The sequence below is a fragment of the Oreochromis niloticus genome, linkage group LG22 (genome assembly GCF_001858045.2).
Source record: "Oreochromis niloticus isolate F11D_XX linkage group LG22, O_niloticus_UMD_NMBU, whole genome shotgun sequence".
Lineage (NCBI taxonomy): Eukaryota > Metazoa > Chordata > Actinopteri > Cichliformes > Cichlidae > Oreochromis > Oreochromis niloticus.
Window position 1 is genome coordinate 27,783,992 of NC_031985.2, and position 14,444 is coordinate 27,798,435.

General features: G+C 43.1%; 1 protein-coding gene across 1 annotated transcript; it reads left to right on the top strand.

Moving 5' to 3' along the window:
• Positions 1–7,430: 7,430 nt before the first annotated feature.
• On the top strand, positions 7,431–11,825 carry heyl (hes related family bHLH transcription factor with YRPW motif like). Its single transcript, XM_025902347.1, has 5 exons — positions 7,431–7,999; positions 10,116–10,182; positions 10,273–10,356; positions 10,475–10,556; positions 10,724–11,825. The coding sequence occupies exons 1-5, from the start codon at positions 7,920–7,922 to the stop codon at positions 11,404–11,406; spliced, it is 996 nt and encodes a 331-aa protein (XP_025758132.1). The 5' UTR covers positions 7,431–7,919; the 3' UTR covers positions 11,407–11,825.
• Positions 11,826–14,444: the final 2,619 nt, after the last annotated feature.

Below are 14,444 nucleotides of genomic sequence, written 5' to 3' on the forward strand. Positions count from 1 at the left end.
GTTTAAAATTTACAAGTAAACTGTATAAAGGATATATTGAAATAATGCTTATTAATATATTAAATGGTGTTTAAATAAGCCCTATAAGTGGCAGTGAAACATGGCTATAAGTGGTGCTTGAGCTGCCAGAAAGGTCAGGGGGTCACAACAGTTTTACTTGTGTTTATTTTTTAAAGTTAGATTTTTGTCTAATTTAGTAGTTTTATGGAATGATGATTTGGCATCTGGAAAAAAAGTGTTCAATCAAACCCAGTTCAGTGTATCCCTTATTTCAGTTTTCTCAAAAAAAACAAAAAACCCACTACTGACACCAATAAAACCAACTCCCTCAAGGGGATGAGAATACCGGCTGCTATTGCCCACATCCTTCCTCCATCAGCGTCTTCTCTTCCTTCCGCGCACACTCACTGTAATCCCCGTCTAAAAATGACCCAGCAGTGCTGTGGCGGCAAGTTCTTATGGTGGTTTTTCAGGGGCTTACGCTCGCTCTCCTGAGCTGCCATCGGAACAAGGTGTCGGCAGGTCGCCCCCCAGATAAGGCTGTAATCTGAGGTGTAAAGTTATACGAGGGATTTGGAAAAGTGAGAGGCTGTCAAAGAGCAGCAGCACAGGGGTGTCTAGTCTAACAGGGACGGGGGAAAGCGTGGCCTGGCTTTGTCTGAGAATCTGGTTTATTTTAATCTCTGAGTGCGAAGCACAGGCTTGGATCAATATACATATATGTCAATTCAATCAATCTCCTCCATAAATCTAAACGATAGGCAGCTTCCAAGTCAAAATGCTTCAGTGAAACTGAACTGAACTGAAGAAGCTTCTCACAGAGTTTGAAACATCTCCAAGAAACTTAAAGAAGTCCGGTCGCTTTTCTTTCTAAGCTCCTTAGATTACCATGACCTGGACATGGCTGAGAACCTACGCAGATTTAGTCAAACTTGTTTTACAGTGGCTAATATTAGCTGAGTCTTAAATACCCCCCTCTCCATACACACACTCATCAAATCAGGCACAGTCACATGCATGGCTGAGGGGCACTGCGGATTAGCCTCGAACTCTTTCATTTTTCACTCCCCCCCCACACTCCTTTTTTTCTCTCTTCTCCTCCTCTTTCTCTGTGGCTCGTTAAAGATTGTGTCCTGTGTGTGATGTGGCAGAGGAGAGCAGTCAGAGTGAACTGATTACGGACGAGGGCCAACGTGCCTTTGAGTCATGGCACCGAGCAGCATTCTTCACGTGCTTAAAAATAGTAACAGTCGAGCTTTTTCAGGTTTGTTTTTCCTCACTGGATGACTTTGGGGCATCCTCTGTCAGGCTCTAATCATAGCCAGATTCTCTCAACCACCCCCCGAACCCCCCGCCTTCAATTTTCTTTCACGTTGTTATTGGTGAGTTTGTTTAATCTTATGAAGAAAATTGGCTTAGCGTGGGAAAGGCGAGATTCTTTTGGGGATAGGTTTTGTTGTTTTAGAGTTGTGCACATTTTTTCTTCTTCTTCTTTTTTTTTTTTTCAGTGCAGGAGGAAGAAAAAGTGCCAGCTTGTGCCAAACCCTCACGAAGAACAGATAAAAAGGAGCTGAGTGAGAGGGAGGCCGCAACACCACGACAAAGATATGGGCTGTCTAAGCAAAGAGCTTTACAAATGACGATCTCCAGGGGGAAACAGAGCGGGTGGGGTGGGGACAACATAAGGGAGAAGAGGAGGCGAAGAGGAGAAACAAATGTGGATGGATTGGTGGGAGGGGAAGGAAGATGGGTACTGGTGGTGGGGGTAGGGGGTGGTGCAACACAGTGCAGTGTGGAGGGAAGGGGGTGGGGGTGGTAGATGAGAGGGGAAACATTCCCCTTGCCCACATTAAAGACATAAAAAAGAAAACAAACAGAAAAACATGTCTGACATAAAGAGGCTGGTTTCCGCGGCGACAGCACAATGGCTGCCTGTGGCTCTCGGGGCCCTCGCCGTCCCGTCTGGGGCCCGGCACCAGCGAAAGTCACCGCAGTCACAGGGCCCATCAGCGTGTGTGTGTGCCTGTGTGTGTGAAACATGGTGAATGTCATCACAGGCCCAGTGCTGTGGGAACCGTCATGAAAGGGACCCCACTCGGAAGCCACAAAAGCTCCTTTCTGCTTCTTCTCTTCGGCTTTTAGCCTCTTTATTTATCTTTGCAAAGGGGGAGCCAGATGAGGCGGGAGGACTCTCTCGCCCTCTCCCTGTTCTGTCTCTGTGTCTCTCGCTCTCCGATAGACGGCACGACCCGTAGCCACAGCCATTTTGCCCTACTGACACCTTAAATCACGGCAGCTACTATTTCAGTCATCCACTCTGGCTGCGTCTAGCTGCGTTCCTTTGGTAGTTTATTCACAGCTCATCTTAGCTCAATCAGATCATAAAAACACAATGGGTTTCTTTGGAGACACCCTGTGGGCACAAACCTGCCGTTCCCAGGAATGCCTCATATATTCAGGTTATTTGGAGTGAATTGTGAAGACAGCCAGACAGCAAGTGCATCAGGTCCCAGCATTCCTTATGTGTCTGAAAGGCAGATAAATCCCTCATGGGTCCGGCCCAGAGAGTGCCAAGCCACTCTGATGCCAGTTCCCATGCCAATCCATTCCTGATCCCTGCGACAGAGCAGCCAGCCACAGTCGGACTATTATAAAGGCCTCATACCAATACGGAATCAACTGATTATGAGGGCATGTGTCAATAGCGCTTGCATGCAGCAGGGCACCATGCAGGGCCCCTTTGACCACATTTGGCCTTTCACAGACTCGCTACAGGGCTTCAAGACAGTGAATAAATATTTAACTTGCCTAATGGTTTGATGCTATATTATCATTTTATGGACCACCTTCAATTTAAATAACATATTTGCAAACACCACTGATATTAATGAATATTTATTCATAATGTTATTGAAACACAGCCATCCTGGTCCACAGCTATCCATCCATGAACAAGGACGAAACACTTGATGAACCCTTGACAGGTCACCAGCCTATTGCAGCTTAGACTATAGACTGTATCTTAAAGATGTACATAGTCATTTAGACATCATCCACTGGTCTATTCACAGTTTGTTTTTTGTTTTTGTTTTTTTGAAAAACAAAGCTTAATGTTTTGTGCATAACCATCTTCATCTTTTTAAAACTCAATGTGCCATTTCTTAACGAGATGGATGTGCTCATCAACTATTGCTAGCACACTGGTGAGCAAAGTGATACTGATTAGGGTGCCAGCTTTGGCTAGTATGAAGCCAACAAAATGCTGCTTAAAGTGTTTACTGGTTCAATGAGGAGAAGCACGGGGATGAAGAAAATTGAGAACACTACGTCCACAGGGTAGCAAATATCAATCACAGCCTAAAGCCAGCTTTGCATGCCTTGTTGTCTGTTTAACTCTGAATAAGAGAGTCACTAACAAAGTGGCAATTTTTTTTAATGAAAAAAACGGAACAAAACCTAAAACTAGCCAATGAGATCATGCTGTAGAAAAGGGTTTACTGAGATCAATCAAGTGAGAAATTAGGTCAGATTTTCGCCCTTTTTTAATCAGAGAAGTCACCCCTGCTGGGCTGCATAACTTGTGATTTAAGACACTTCACATTTCTTCAACACAAATTTTACATGTGTTATCAAATCACATCATTGTAGCACACTATTATAGCAGTCAGTATCAGTATAGCGTTATCAGAGTCATTTCGGTAAAAACATTTTTGCACATCTGAGTTTTTCCTTTGTTCTCTTGTTGTTTCTTTTCCAGTTTCTGTGAATAAGATATTATATTATTATTATTATATTGTGAATGTGAAGGTGTCGTTTTTTAGCTTGTTCTATGTGCAAGATTTACATTTTATTATTGATATTTTACTGCTACTTTTTAACATAATAACACAGCACTCTTTTGATTTGCATATAGTTAATCAAATTTTCTAGAAAATCTGCATCGTTTCCAAATATTCACTTTTATTAGAAATTTAAAAAACGCATTAAAAAGACCCTCCTTCAGATTTATGATACATAGGATTTTACTTTCGTGTTTCTTTTTTCAGCAGGTTTAACTCCCTTTGTTTGTTTTCAAACTGGTGCATGAACATTACATTTGACCAAAAAAAAAATAGAAAAAGTGAAATAAAGTTGGTGTACTGTTACTGAAACACAGTACAGTACAAATAATGAAAGCAAACCATGCAGTGAGACGTATCAGTGATCAGTTATTTAGTTTGACTGAAAAATGTGGAGAAAAAAGTCACAAACAAAATACCCCGCTGAGCTTGTTCCATCTCACAGAGTTTCAAACAATAGCAGCAGTCATGCATCAGAAAGAATAATTGCAGCTGAGTGTTTGTGCCTTATAAATTGTGGGTATGTGCTGTCCACATTCGTGTGAGGGAGTTTCGTGTGTGCGCTAGCTTGTATGAATCAGTGCGTGGCCTCCCGCGCGTGTGTGCGTGCGTGCGCGTCCTCATGCCTTCACACGTTCATATTTGAGTTGCGCATGTGTGCGTGTGTATGCAAATTGTAAAAGTATGAGCTTGTTAATTTCAATAAGGGACTTTGCCTTGTTGTGGTTTGGTGGGATGGGAGGGAGAGTACTTGAAGTGGCCGACCAAGATCGCCAGAAATCTCCCAGAATTCCATCCCACCATCCAGTGCCAGCTCTCTTCTCCCTCTTATGTTGGCTTTACCGTTCCTTCGCACACGCCCCCACCATGAAACCATTTTCATAATTAATATATCTATTTATTCATTTATCTCCTTAATTACTTTTCATTCCTTTTCCCTTTTTTTCTTTTCTTGTAACTTGCCTCATCTTGGAACAGCTGGGCGCTGTGGCCGGCAAACCAGAGCGATCTCTCTCTCTTGTTTTTAAAGAGACGTGCGATACAAATGGGAAAGTAAATCTTTGAAGAGAAGTAAAGAGTGGGTGATAAAAATAGCAATACAGAACACTGAAGGCTGACTTCATAGATGTCTTTTTATCTTTTTTTCCCCCAGTTTTCTGATGCCGAAATGAAATCCAGATCTGAATTAGAGAATGATTAGTAATGAAAGGATATGTGAACTGGGTAGTGGGGGTTGTTTGCTGGGAGAGAAAAGGGATTTCTCCACTCTGTTAGTCCTGACTCATATCCACCACACTGCGAGCCCCCTGGTGATGGTCACACTGATTACTCACACTTGGCTATTGCAAACACACTCACTTGCACATGTTTTAAGTTATTCCACTACTTTACACATGTGACATGACAAAAATGATTGTAGGAAAGGCTCAATTGTCGTCACGCTGAGCAAGATGAAGCGGAAAAGAACATAAAGACTACTGGAAATCCATTTAAAAGATGACCAAATTAAAGTTTTAAAAACGACTTCACTTGCCCAACTAGTATACACAAAGACCTCGCACTCATTCATTGTCGCAGCCTATGTTTAAACTAACACACCCTTCCAGTCTGCCAGGCAGGAAGAGACACCCTCAGCTGGGCATTGTGTGCAAGAGGGCATGCCACTTGGCCTCTCGCAGTCTTTCACATGCACATATGCACACACTGCTGGGTCACTTAGGCATCGTTCCTAACAACCGGCGCCTGGGTCTCATGTTTCCATGGCAATCTGCACCAGCAATCTTCCCACGGTGGCAGCGGAAACAAGTGCCGCGAGTGAGCTCTGTGTGTGTGAGTGTGAGCGTATAGAGAGTGCTATCTTGTCCAGTGAAGAGCCCAGATGTTCAGACACTCAGTGGGGTGACTTCTCTCCTTGACCCTTCAGTACCTGCCCTCATCTCTGCACACACAGGCTGAATAAAAACAATTTGAATAAGCTGGGTTTATCTGTGCCTCACTTCTTATCTTGAAATACTTGAAGCTGTAATTTCAAAAAGATAGTGACAAATCTACATCTTGACATAGAATGCATATGAAAGACAGATGTATAATTAGTTGGATATTTAAATATATAAATGGTTACATATCCCACTATTTCTGGATAACTGTTTTAAAGCCTGCTTATGCTGTTCGACTGTTGCCAGAACCGACCATATTTAGATGAGAAAGTGGAATGCTGAGTCCTCAGATAACGCTAGCAGCATCAGTTGGCAAGATGCATGTTTTAGACCCACACATCTATGTGTATAGTTTACATATACTGTATATAAACGATGGGCATAGCCTCTGGGTTCTGCAGTCTCTTTAATGGCCAGCAGGGGCAACTCTTTAAAAAGACTTCCAGTTACTCATAAATAGTTTCCTGGTAATTTTTGGGGTCCGTTGCTAGTTTCAAGTCAATGAAGGAAACATTACATTTTTGGCATAAATTACTGTCTTTATTAGAGTAAAAAAGGAAGACGGTACTCTGGTACTCTGACCCTTGATTTCACAGTCAGATCCACCCTGTAGCAGTGAACTGATAGCTGATGTCACAGTGGTTATGTCTATCTTTTTTATACAGTCTATAGTGGATTTCCAAATTGAAAAAATCAACACCAATTTCACTCACTCTCTGAAATTTACAGCTTGTTACCAAAACCCTGTCCCACCAGAGACTTTCTGTAGCTTACTATTGCTTATTTTTATCCTTTCATAGCAATTTTTCATAAATGTCAACTGTCAGTGTTAACTGATAGCTTAGCACTTTGCTGTGTGCTCAGTTCTGGCTCCATAAAACAACCACAAAGCGGTATGTCCATCTCTTCTACACAGTGATATGATTTTTTTTGAAGTTTTCTAAAACTTTGTTGACATTATTTGTCGCACTGGAGATTGATGCTTGATAAAAGCTGTATTTTCAAAGATGATCATAAATTATTGGCATTGCTTGTAAATCCCTACGGTATACTCTTATAATAATTTAGGTACTTTAGGTGTCACCTTTTAAAACAAGAGCAAAAAACAGCCAACACTGTTAGTTAAACTGCTGACACAGCTTAAATATTCTCACAAAATCCTTCTATACAAGTACAAAACTTTTCTATTTGTATCATTTGTGGTGCTCAAAGGTCGGCGCTGGCTGCGTTTCATCTCTGCAGGCGTGTTTTCACTCTGTGCCGTTTCCCTCTCACAAAACAAAATTGCTCAAGAACTCGAGTCAAAAGTGACTCGTGAGACTGTGCGAGTATCAGATGTTGTGTATCGCCTCTGTATGATGGAGTGCTTTCACAGTTCATAATTCCCACACTCCTCACCTCGCTCTCCCTCCTGCTGCCATTGTTCTATGGAACAGCATAATTAAAGGAGCAGAATGAGAAAGAAAGCAGGACAGAAGGAAGGAAGGAAGGAAAGCAGGATGAAATTGGAGGCTAATTGACAGAGGATGATTGAGCAAAGGGGTGGAAAGATGAGGCCGAGGGGGGTGCGGGAGAGAGGGAAGGAGGGTGAAAAGCCAGAGAAGGGCAGATTAAAGGGAGAGAGGAGGGACACGGAAAGGAGGCGGGGGAGCCAAAACTGGCAACCCTGCCCAAACTGCCAAAGTCCTGTTTTGTCATTGGGTGGCTGTGACAGAGCGAGCGAGCCAAGAGAGAAATAACAGAGAAAGAGAGAGAGAGACTATGATTGGATGACAGTGATAGAGTAAAAGACTAAAGCAGCTTGTGAATTTTCTTAGTTGTCATGGGCCCTTGGGGGTTGATCAAGTGGCACCACTGACTCACAGAGAGAGAGAGAAAAAAAGAAGACGCATGAAGAACCGACGACAGCGAAAACAACAAACACGAGTGACAAGAAGTAACTAAGGACAACAGAGCTCTTATAAGTAACTGTGCAAGAGAAGCAGAGAGTGAGGGGCACGCAGGGTGAGTGCTTCATCCAGAGGGAGACTTCTACAAGCAGCAGAGACAGGAACCAACGAGATCATCCAGCCAGACCTGTCAGTCTCCTCGTCCTTCTGTCATCAGACGTCATCGCTCCAGCCAGTGAGGAAGGGGCAGAGAAATGAAGAGACCTCACGATTACAGCTCCCCGGACTCGGACACCGACGAGTTCATTGACGTGGGCCAAGAAGATAGCTACTGGTGAGCCTCCTTCAGTTACACCTGAGATTGTAACACGTTCCCTCCAATCATGTTTGAAAAGAAAATTACATGGCACGCGGCTGTATTTAGCAGACAAAGTTAAAGACAAATTTGCCCCGAGCATGTTTTCCAGTCTGCTGCGCAGTAACGAGTTTAAAAGACTGTGGGAAAAGTTTGAAGTCCCAGAAGGTTGTGTTTATAAAGCAATTACAGCAAAATAGAACTTCTTATTATTTAAAGATTCCTGCATTCAGGTGCAAAGGTTTTTATTTTTTTAAAGTCTTGACACGGTTTAATTTGTATGTTATAAATCTTTAAGCAAATTTAAAAACCGCTTCAGTGATGTCAGTGTAAAAACTGACGTGTCAACTAAGTTTGAGGCTCAAGTCAGCGAATTTCTCTTGTTCAGAAAAGCAGATATATTACAGATTTATGTTAGATCGATAGGTAAGATATACAGTGTTCACTTTCTGTGTAAAACAGAGGCTTTACAGCAGTTGTTGCACATGCAAGTGCAGGGGTTAGTCGAAAAAGCTGCATGCGTGACATCCATGTAAAACAAAAAAGGCCTGTCAACGCTGCAGTGTCAACACAGGAGATGAAAACATGAGCAGGAAGTCATTCACTCAGGAATATTAATTTATATATGTATGTATATTTATAACAAATTAATTGATTTGAACCACAGTGAATGATTATAGCATGACGTCTTAAAATTAAATGTCTGCAGTTGATGTAGAAAATTTCTTCACATGAGAAACACAAGTGAAAGCTCATGAGTTGCTTTTTAATAAACAACCCTGAAATAGTTTTAATATTTTACGTCACATTAAATATGAAAAAAGTGCATTTTCCCACATGAGTTTAGTTTTATTATTCCATGCAAACAGTGTGTTATTTAATTAGCAACTTTATGAAAGATCTCCTCGTCTGTGTCAGACACACATTTCTGCTGCATTTCCAAGACTGCATTTTCAGGCATAGAAAAACTGCTTTTTCACAAACAAATGAGTTTTTCTCAGCTTTTATTGTAAAGTTATAATCCCAACACTGAAATCTTGCTTTTGCACTGGAAAAATCCGATAAAAAATGTGAACTACACAGTTATAACGGCTGGTTAAATGCTAAAATACTTCTGGAAGAGGAAAAAAAAAACTTCTAACCTTTGAATGCAAACGCGGCCTGCAGTGCCAAGGTGATTAAGCGCAGTCCACTGCATGTAACTTGTTCCATTGTTGTGGAAAATGCCCGATAAACAGTAAAATTACTCTGAACGCTGCACACTCTATTTTAAAGTCATTAAAGCGTTTTGCTTTTTAGATAAATTAGTCAAATTCCTTGACTTAGCATTAAAAGACATTTGGATTCAAAGCGCCAGTCATTAAAGTGTATTTGTAACAGTATACAAAAACTCATTCCCAGCAGTGCTGCTTACATCACAGGCGCTGAGCGAGCCAGTAACGCTAAAGACGGTTTAGATAAATTAAATTGCCATGTGACATGCAAACAGAAGACAGCGCTGCCTTTTCATGTCAACCCCATCAAAGATAAACCTAAACAAAAACACACAGCTAAACTGGCAGCCCTCATGTTAAAATCTAATAGAAACGCAATAAGTCTCTAGCGGGCCAGTTTGGAGGGAACTGTGAGGCTCGGAGTCTCTTTCAGGCCTGTAAGATGAGAGTTCACAAACAAACACAATCCATATTGGATGACTGTACTCGGAGGAGCTCATGCTCCCATTGCAGCGTGCTGGAGCCCCATGTGAGCGCAAGCATCGCCTCGAGGCTATATAATCATCTTTTCTAAAAGTGCTTTTGCTCAGACGGAAAGGAGAACAGCATGTCATTTTACTGAGACTAATGTCCAGAAATGCATTAAAGTGAAAACAATCTCATCTTCCCTCCTCTCCCGGGCACTGCTCTGCTTTTCTGTGCCCAAAAAGCAAATTAGATTGAAGGGAGTTGGTGTGCCATCCTGCTTCTGTGTCATATTAAGGAGGGTAATAATAACAATATGCAGGAAAATCAAATGATTTTTTTCTTCTTTTTTTTTTCCTCTGTGTCCCTTCTTACTCATCTCGCTCTCTTGCTTCAACACTATCTTTGTGGTACAGCCCAGTCACCGGGTCCATGTCTCCAGGCAGCGCCTCGCAGATTCTGGCTCGAAAGAAGAGAAGAGGGGTGAGTGGATTAGATCATTGGATGTTAATCGGTTCTGTCTCTTTTTCAGTTGGGTCTGCAACTCAGTTTGCTTTTTTTTTTCTTATGCAGATCATAGAGAAGAGGCGCAGAGACCGCATCAACCACAGCTTGTCAGAGCTCCGTAGACTGGTGCCCAGCGCTTTTGAAAAACAGGTACGGAATGAATTTGAGATGATGATATTTTTTGTCATAGTTAGACAATAAAGCTAAAAGATTAAGCAGCTTTCTGTCATTGTGCCACTGATCAAAGTGTTGCTAATTTTCACTGCAGGGTTCATCAAAGTTAGAGAAAGCAGAGATTCTGCAGATGACAGTGGACCACCTCAAACTGCTGCATGCCATGGGAGGAAAAGGTGACAATTTGGACTCTTGCTTGCTGCCCTATTCAGATTCTACCAAATAGCATAAAAAACAGTGATTGATAATTATTTGTCATCCTCCTCTTTTAGACAAGGGATTTTTACTGCCTTCCCCTGCATTTATTCAGCAAAGACTAAACTGAACTGTTTTTCCACCTCAGGATACTTTGATGCGAGGGCTCTGGCAGTCGACTACAGGACCCTGGGCTTCAGGGAGTGCGTTGGAGAGGTGGTACGGTACCTCAGCTCACTTGAGGGGGACTCCCCAGACCCTATAGGAGCTCGTCTGGTCTCCCACCTCTCTCACTGCGCGAGTGAGCTAGACCCTCTTCTCCTGCAGTCACCCCCAGCTTCCGCCTTGCCCTTCGCTCCTTGGCCGTGGGCATCCTTCCCTCAAATCTCCCCTAACTCGCCAGCCTCCTCCTCACCTCCTTTCCCCAGCGGGCGAAGGGATCTGGCCCTGCTAGGGAGCTACCCATCACCCGCCTCCCTACGCCTCACCCCCCTGGCTGGGTGCCAGCAGGGTGCACCACAGCTCCTTGCACCTACAGCTCTTGCCACCGTCCACAGGGTGCCCTCCCTCGCAGCGTCGCCAGTCCTAGCCCCCTCCAGACCACCACAGCCGTCTCCTCACAGCTCCACCAGAGCCTCACCTCTACCTCTCTCAACCCCTTCCTCTTCCTCTCCTTCAACCTCCTCCTCTTCCACTTCCTCATCCTCCGCCCCTCCACAAGTCTCTTTCAGGCCCTTTGCACCTATGGGGTCTCCCACAGTCCAGCGCAGGGGCTTGAGCGGCTCAGCCAAGGCGGCCCAAGGATGGGGGACTGAGATCGGTGCTTTTTGAGGGTCAGCTCTTTATTTGAGTGGACATGGACCTCCCATGTGCTCTATGTAGCAAATATTGATTCCTTTGGAGAAAGAAGTATTCAACCTTTGATGATTGTTTCTGCTTCTAAAAAGCCATATCCGGTGATGGGTAAAGTTTCAGACGATCACAATCATATGTTACGGAACAAAGAGGGAATGTGAATGAGTAGCTCTGAATAAAGTCGTATTGTTGATTTTGCTTGACAAATACACACAAAGAAGAGTGTCCACCAGAGCCATAATCACAGTAAAACACTCAACAGAGAGTGTGGTTGAGATTTTACTGATCCCAGAACTGTGATGTTTCTGTTTTTCCAAAACATTTATACTTTTGATCATGCTTTCTGGTGAATGTTTGACAAAATTTCTATAAAGACCAAGTGCCTTTATCTCTTTGCTCAAGTTTCCTGTGTTTTTCTCCGATTATATCAGTAAATGCAAACATGTAACTGCAGATATGCCATCTGCTATCAATACAAATGGGAAAGGAATGGTTATAAAAAAGAAAAGAAAAAAAAGACTGCATGTTAGGCGTTTATCCGTATATTAACTATGTCTGCAAACACTGCCTGCATGTTCCCCAGCCATAACCCACTTGGTATATGAGCTGTTTCCAGTGATGGCTGATGGGAGCTGTGGTCTTGTGGCTGCAGAGGATAAACATGGTGGGAGATGGTGATGTTTTTGGGATGCCGCGGCGAAGCAAACAGGCCCATCACTTTGCCCTCTAATTGGCAGTCCCCTGTAATTAACTTTACCCTCGTATCAGTCTATGTATCTTCCTCTCCTCTGCTGTCTCTCTGCCATTCTTTCTCTCCAATCTTGCGGTACACCAGCGGATATCTTCTCTCCCTGTTTGTCTGCGCCACTGTCTCCTCAACAATGGAGAGACAGAAAAGACGAGGGCGAAAAGGGAGGGATGGAGAGAGAGGAGAGAGAGACTGAGAGAGGGGAAAACAAAAGGAAAAGATCTGAAGGGCTGTGGTTGAGTGACTGATTTGGTGTAGACGTTCAATAACAGGGTGGGAGGGAGGCAGGAGACAGGGTTACGGGGACTGCGAGGGTTTAAAAGGACAGGAAAAGAAGCAGTGTGAATCACAGAGAGTGGGCCAGCGTGTACGGGGTGCACAAGAAGCCCCCGAAAGCTGATGAATGACACTTGCAACAAGCTTGTTTCTCAAAAACATCGGCATAATTGTGCCATGCTTCACCAAAACTGCTCTGCGGGGATGAGAGGGCAGAGAAGAGCCTTGTGTGTGTTTACTGCTGGGGAACGCTTTGATCTACTTCAGGATGCAATGTCTGTGGTCTGCGGTCCAAAAATGTGTGTGTTCCGCAAAGTGCATATTGTTTATTTGAGTGAGTGTGCTTTTGTGGGCTCGAGCCAGTCTCTTGCGCTTTCTTCTTTGTGTGTGTGTGTGTGTGTGTGTGTGTGCTTTGTTGAGTGTTTTGTTTATGCAGTGTGCATGGTCGTGTGTGTGTATGTGTTTGTGTAATGTGAGTATTCAGGGCTGGCGTCAGGACTGAACCGCGGTGACGGCGTGGCTCTCGTGCGATGCCGGCCGGCGGTCGGACCGACGGACAGTGTGGTGGTGGAATGTTTGTGGAGGGTGTACGCACACACATACACATATACACACACAGATACGCACTCAGGCATACAGACAACACAGACACACATAGGCTGGCTGGCACTATTCTAGCCTCTGCGTGGAGGAGCCAGAGTCACCACCACAGCTTCCAGGAAGGACAACCACAGTCACACTGTGCTGGGTTTCCCACGGGGGAGGGGAGAGAGTGAGGGTGGAGGGATGTGCAAGGAAGGAGGGAAGGAAACTTTGGAGAAAGAAGGAGGGAAATGCTGTGTGTATGTGAGTGTAAGGCAACAGGACATGGTGCAAACTCAGTGAAGAAAAGAGGAGGGCTCAGCATGCAGGAAGGATGGCTGAAACAAATCAGAGAGAGAACAAAGTAAACTCACCCACATCAATGCATCACAGCTGCTTTTTAAAAAATTACATGTCTATATATAGATATAATTTTCCGAGAATAGGAACGTGGTTCATTTTTTATCTGTCTGTGCCATAGACAGGGGAGTAAAAGACAGTCTTTCTAATGGCCAGCCTGCAAGTGACATTCATGCATCACTATTGATTTTTTAAATTTTATATAATTTTATATATATATATAACTAAATATATGTGGCTAACATTAGCTTAGGCGACCCCAGCCCGTTGTTACTTCTTAAGGATTTTGTGAGGCAGCTGTTGCACTCATTGAAATCAAATAAGTCTGATTATCATGAGCTCCAAGTGATAAATTCCTCCTGTCTCACCTCGCACCTAATTTATCTGGGGTGAAAAACTGCCTGTCAGCTAATGACAGACAAATACTACAAACAAAAGGCCCCCAAAACTCAACTTTAAATTTATGTAATGAACAGAAAATGAAAAAGCCATCAGTTCTTTATTTTTTGAAGGAAAATCAAGCTGACAAGTGGACCGACTGCAAACCGTCTGATAATGTAATGGCCATGTCCATCCTTACTATACAGTCCTTTTTTCCAGGCCAACCCTAACCCTCAAACCACTGCACCACCGTACTGTTCTCAGGCCCATGTTTTAAAGTTTTAAAGAAACATTCAGGTCCCCAGATGCTGTATAACACTATTACCCAATAGGGTTTACTTATTAAATAATGGTAGTGCCAGCATATAAATCTGACGTTAAAAAGATCACTGAAAATTAAAGCGATTAGCACATCCACTGGCAAGTAAATGTCCAAAGTAAGTCTATACTGAACACAGTGGTTTATGCAGTTAATTTAGTGACCTCTGCTGTTAAAACTACAAAGGTGCAAAAGCAAAGGAAGAACATGTAGGGACAAAGATTCATTTCCTTCCACCAAAATGTAATAAAACAAATAAACTGCACAATGCAAAAATTGATAATTTATAAACATATAACAACAAACAATTCTAAGCAGTTAAAATTCATTAAAACAATGTTCATCCAG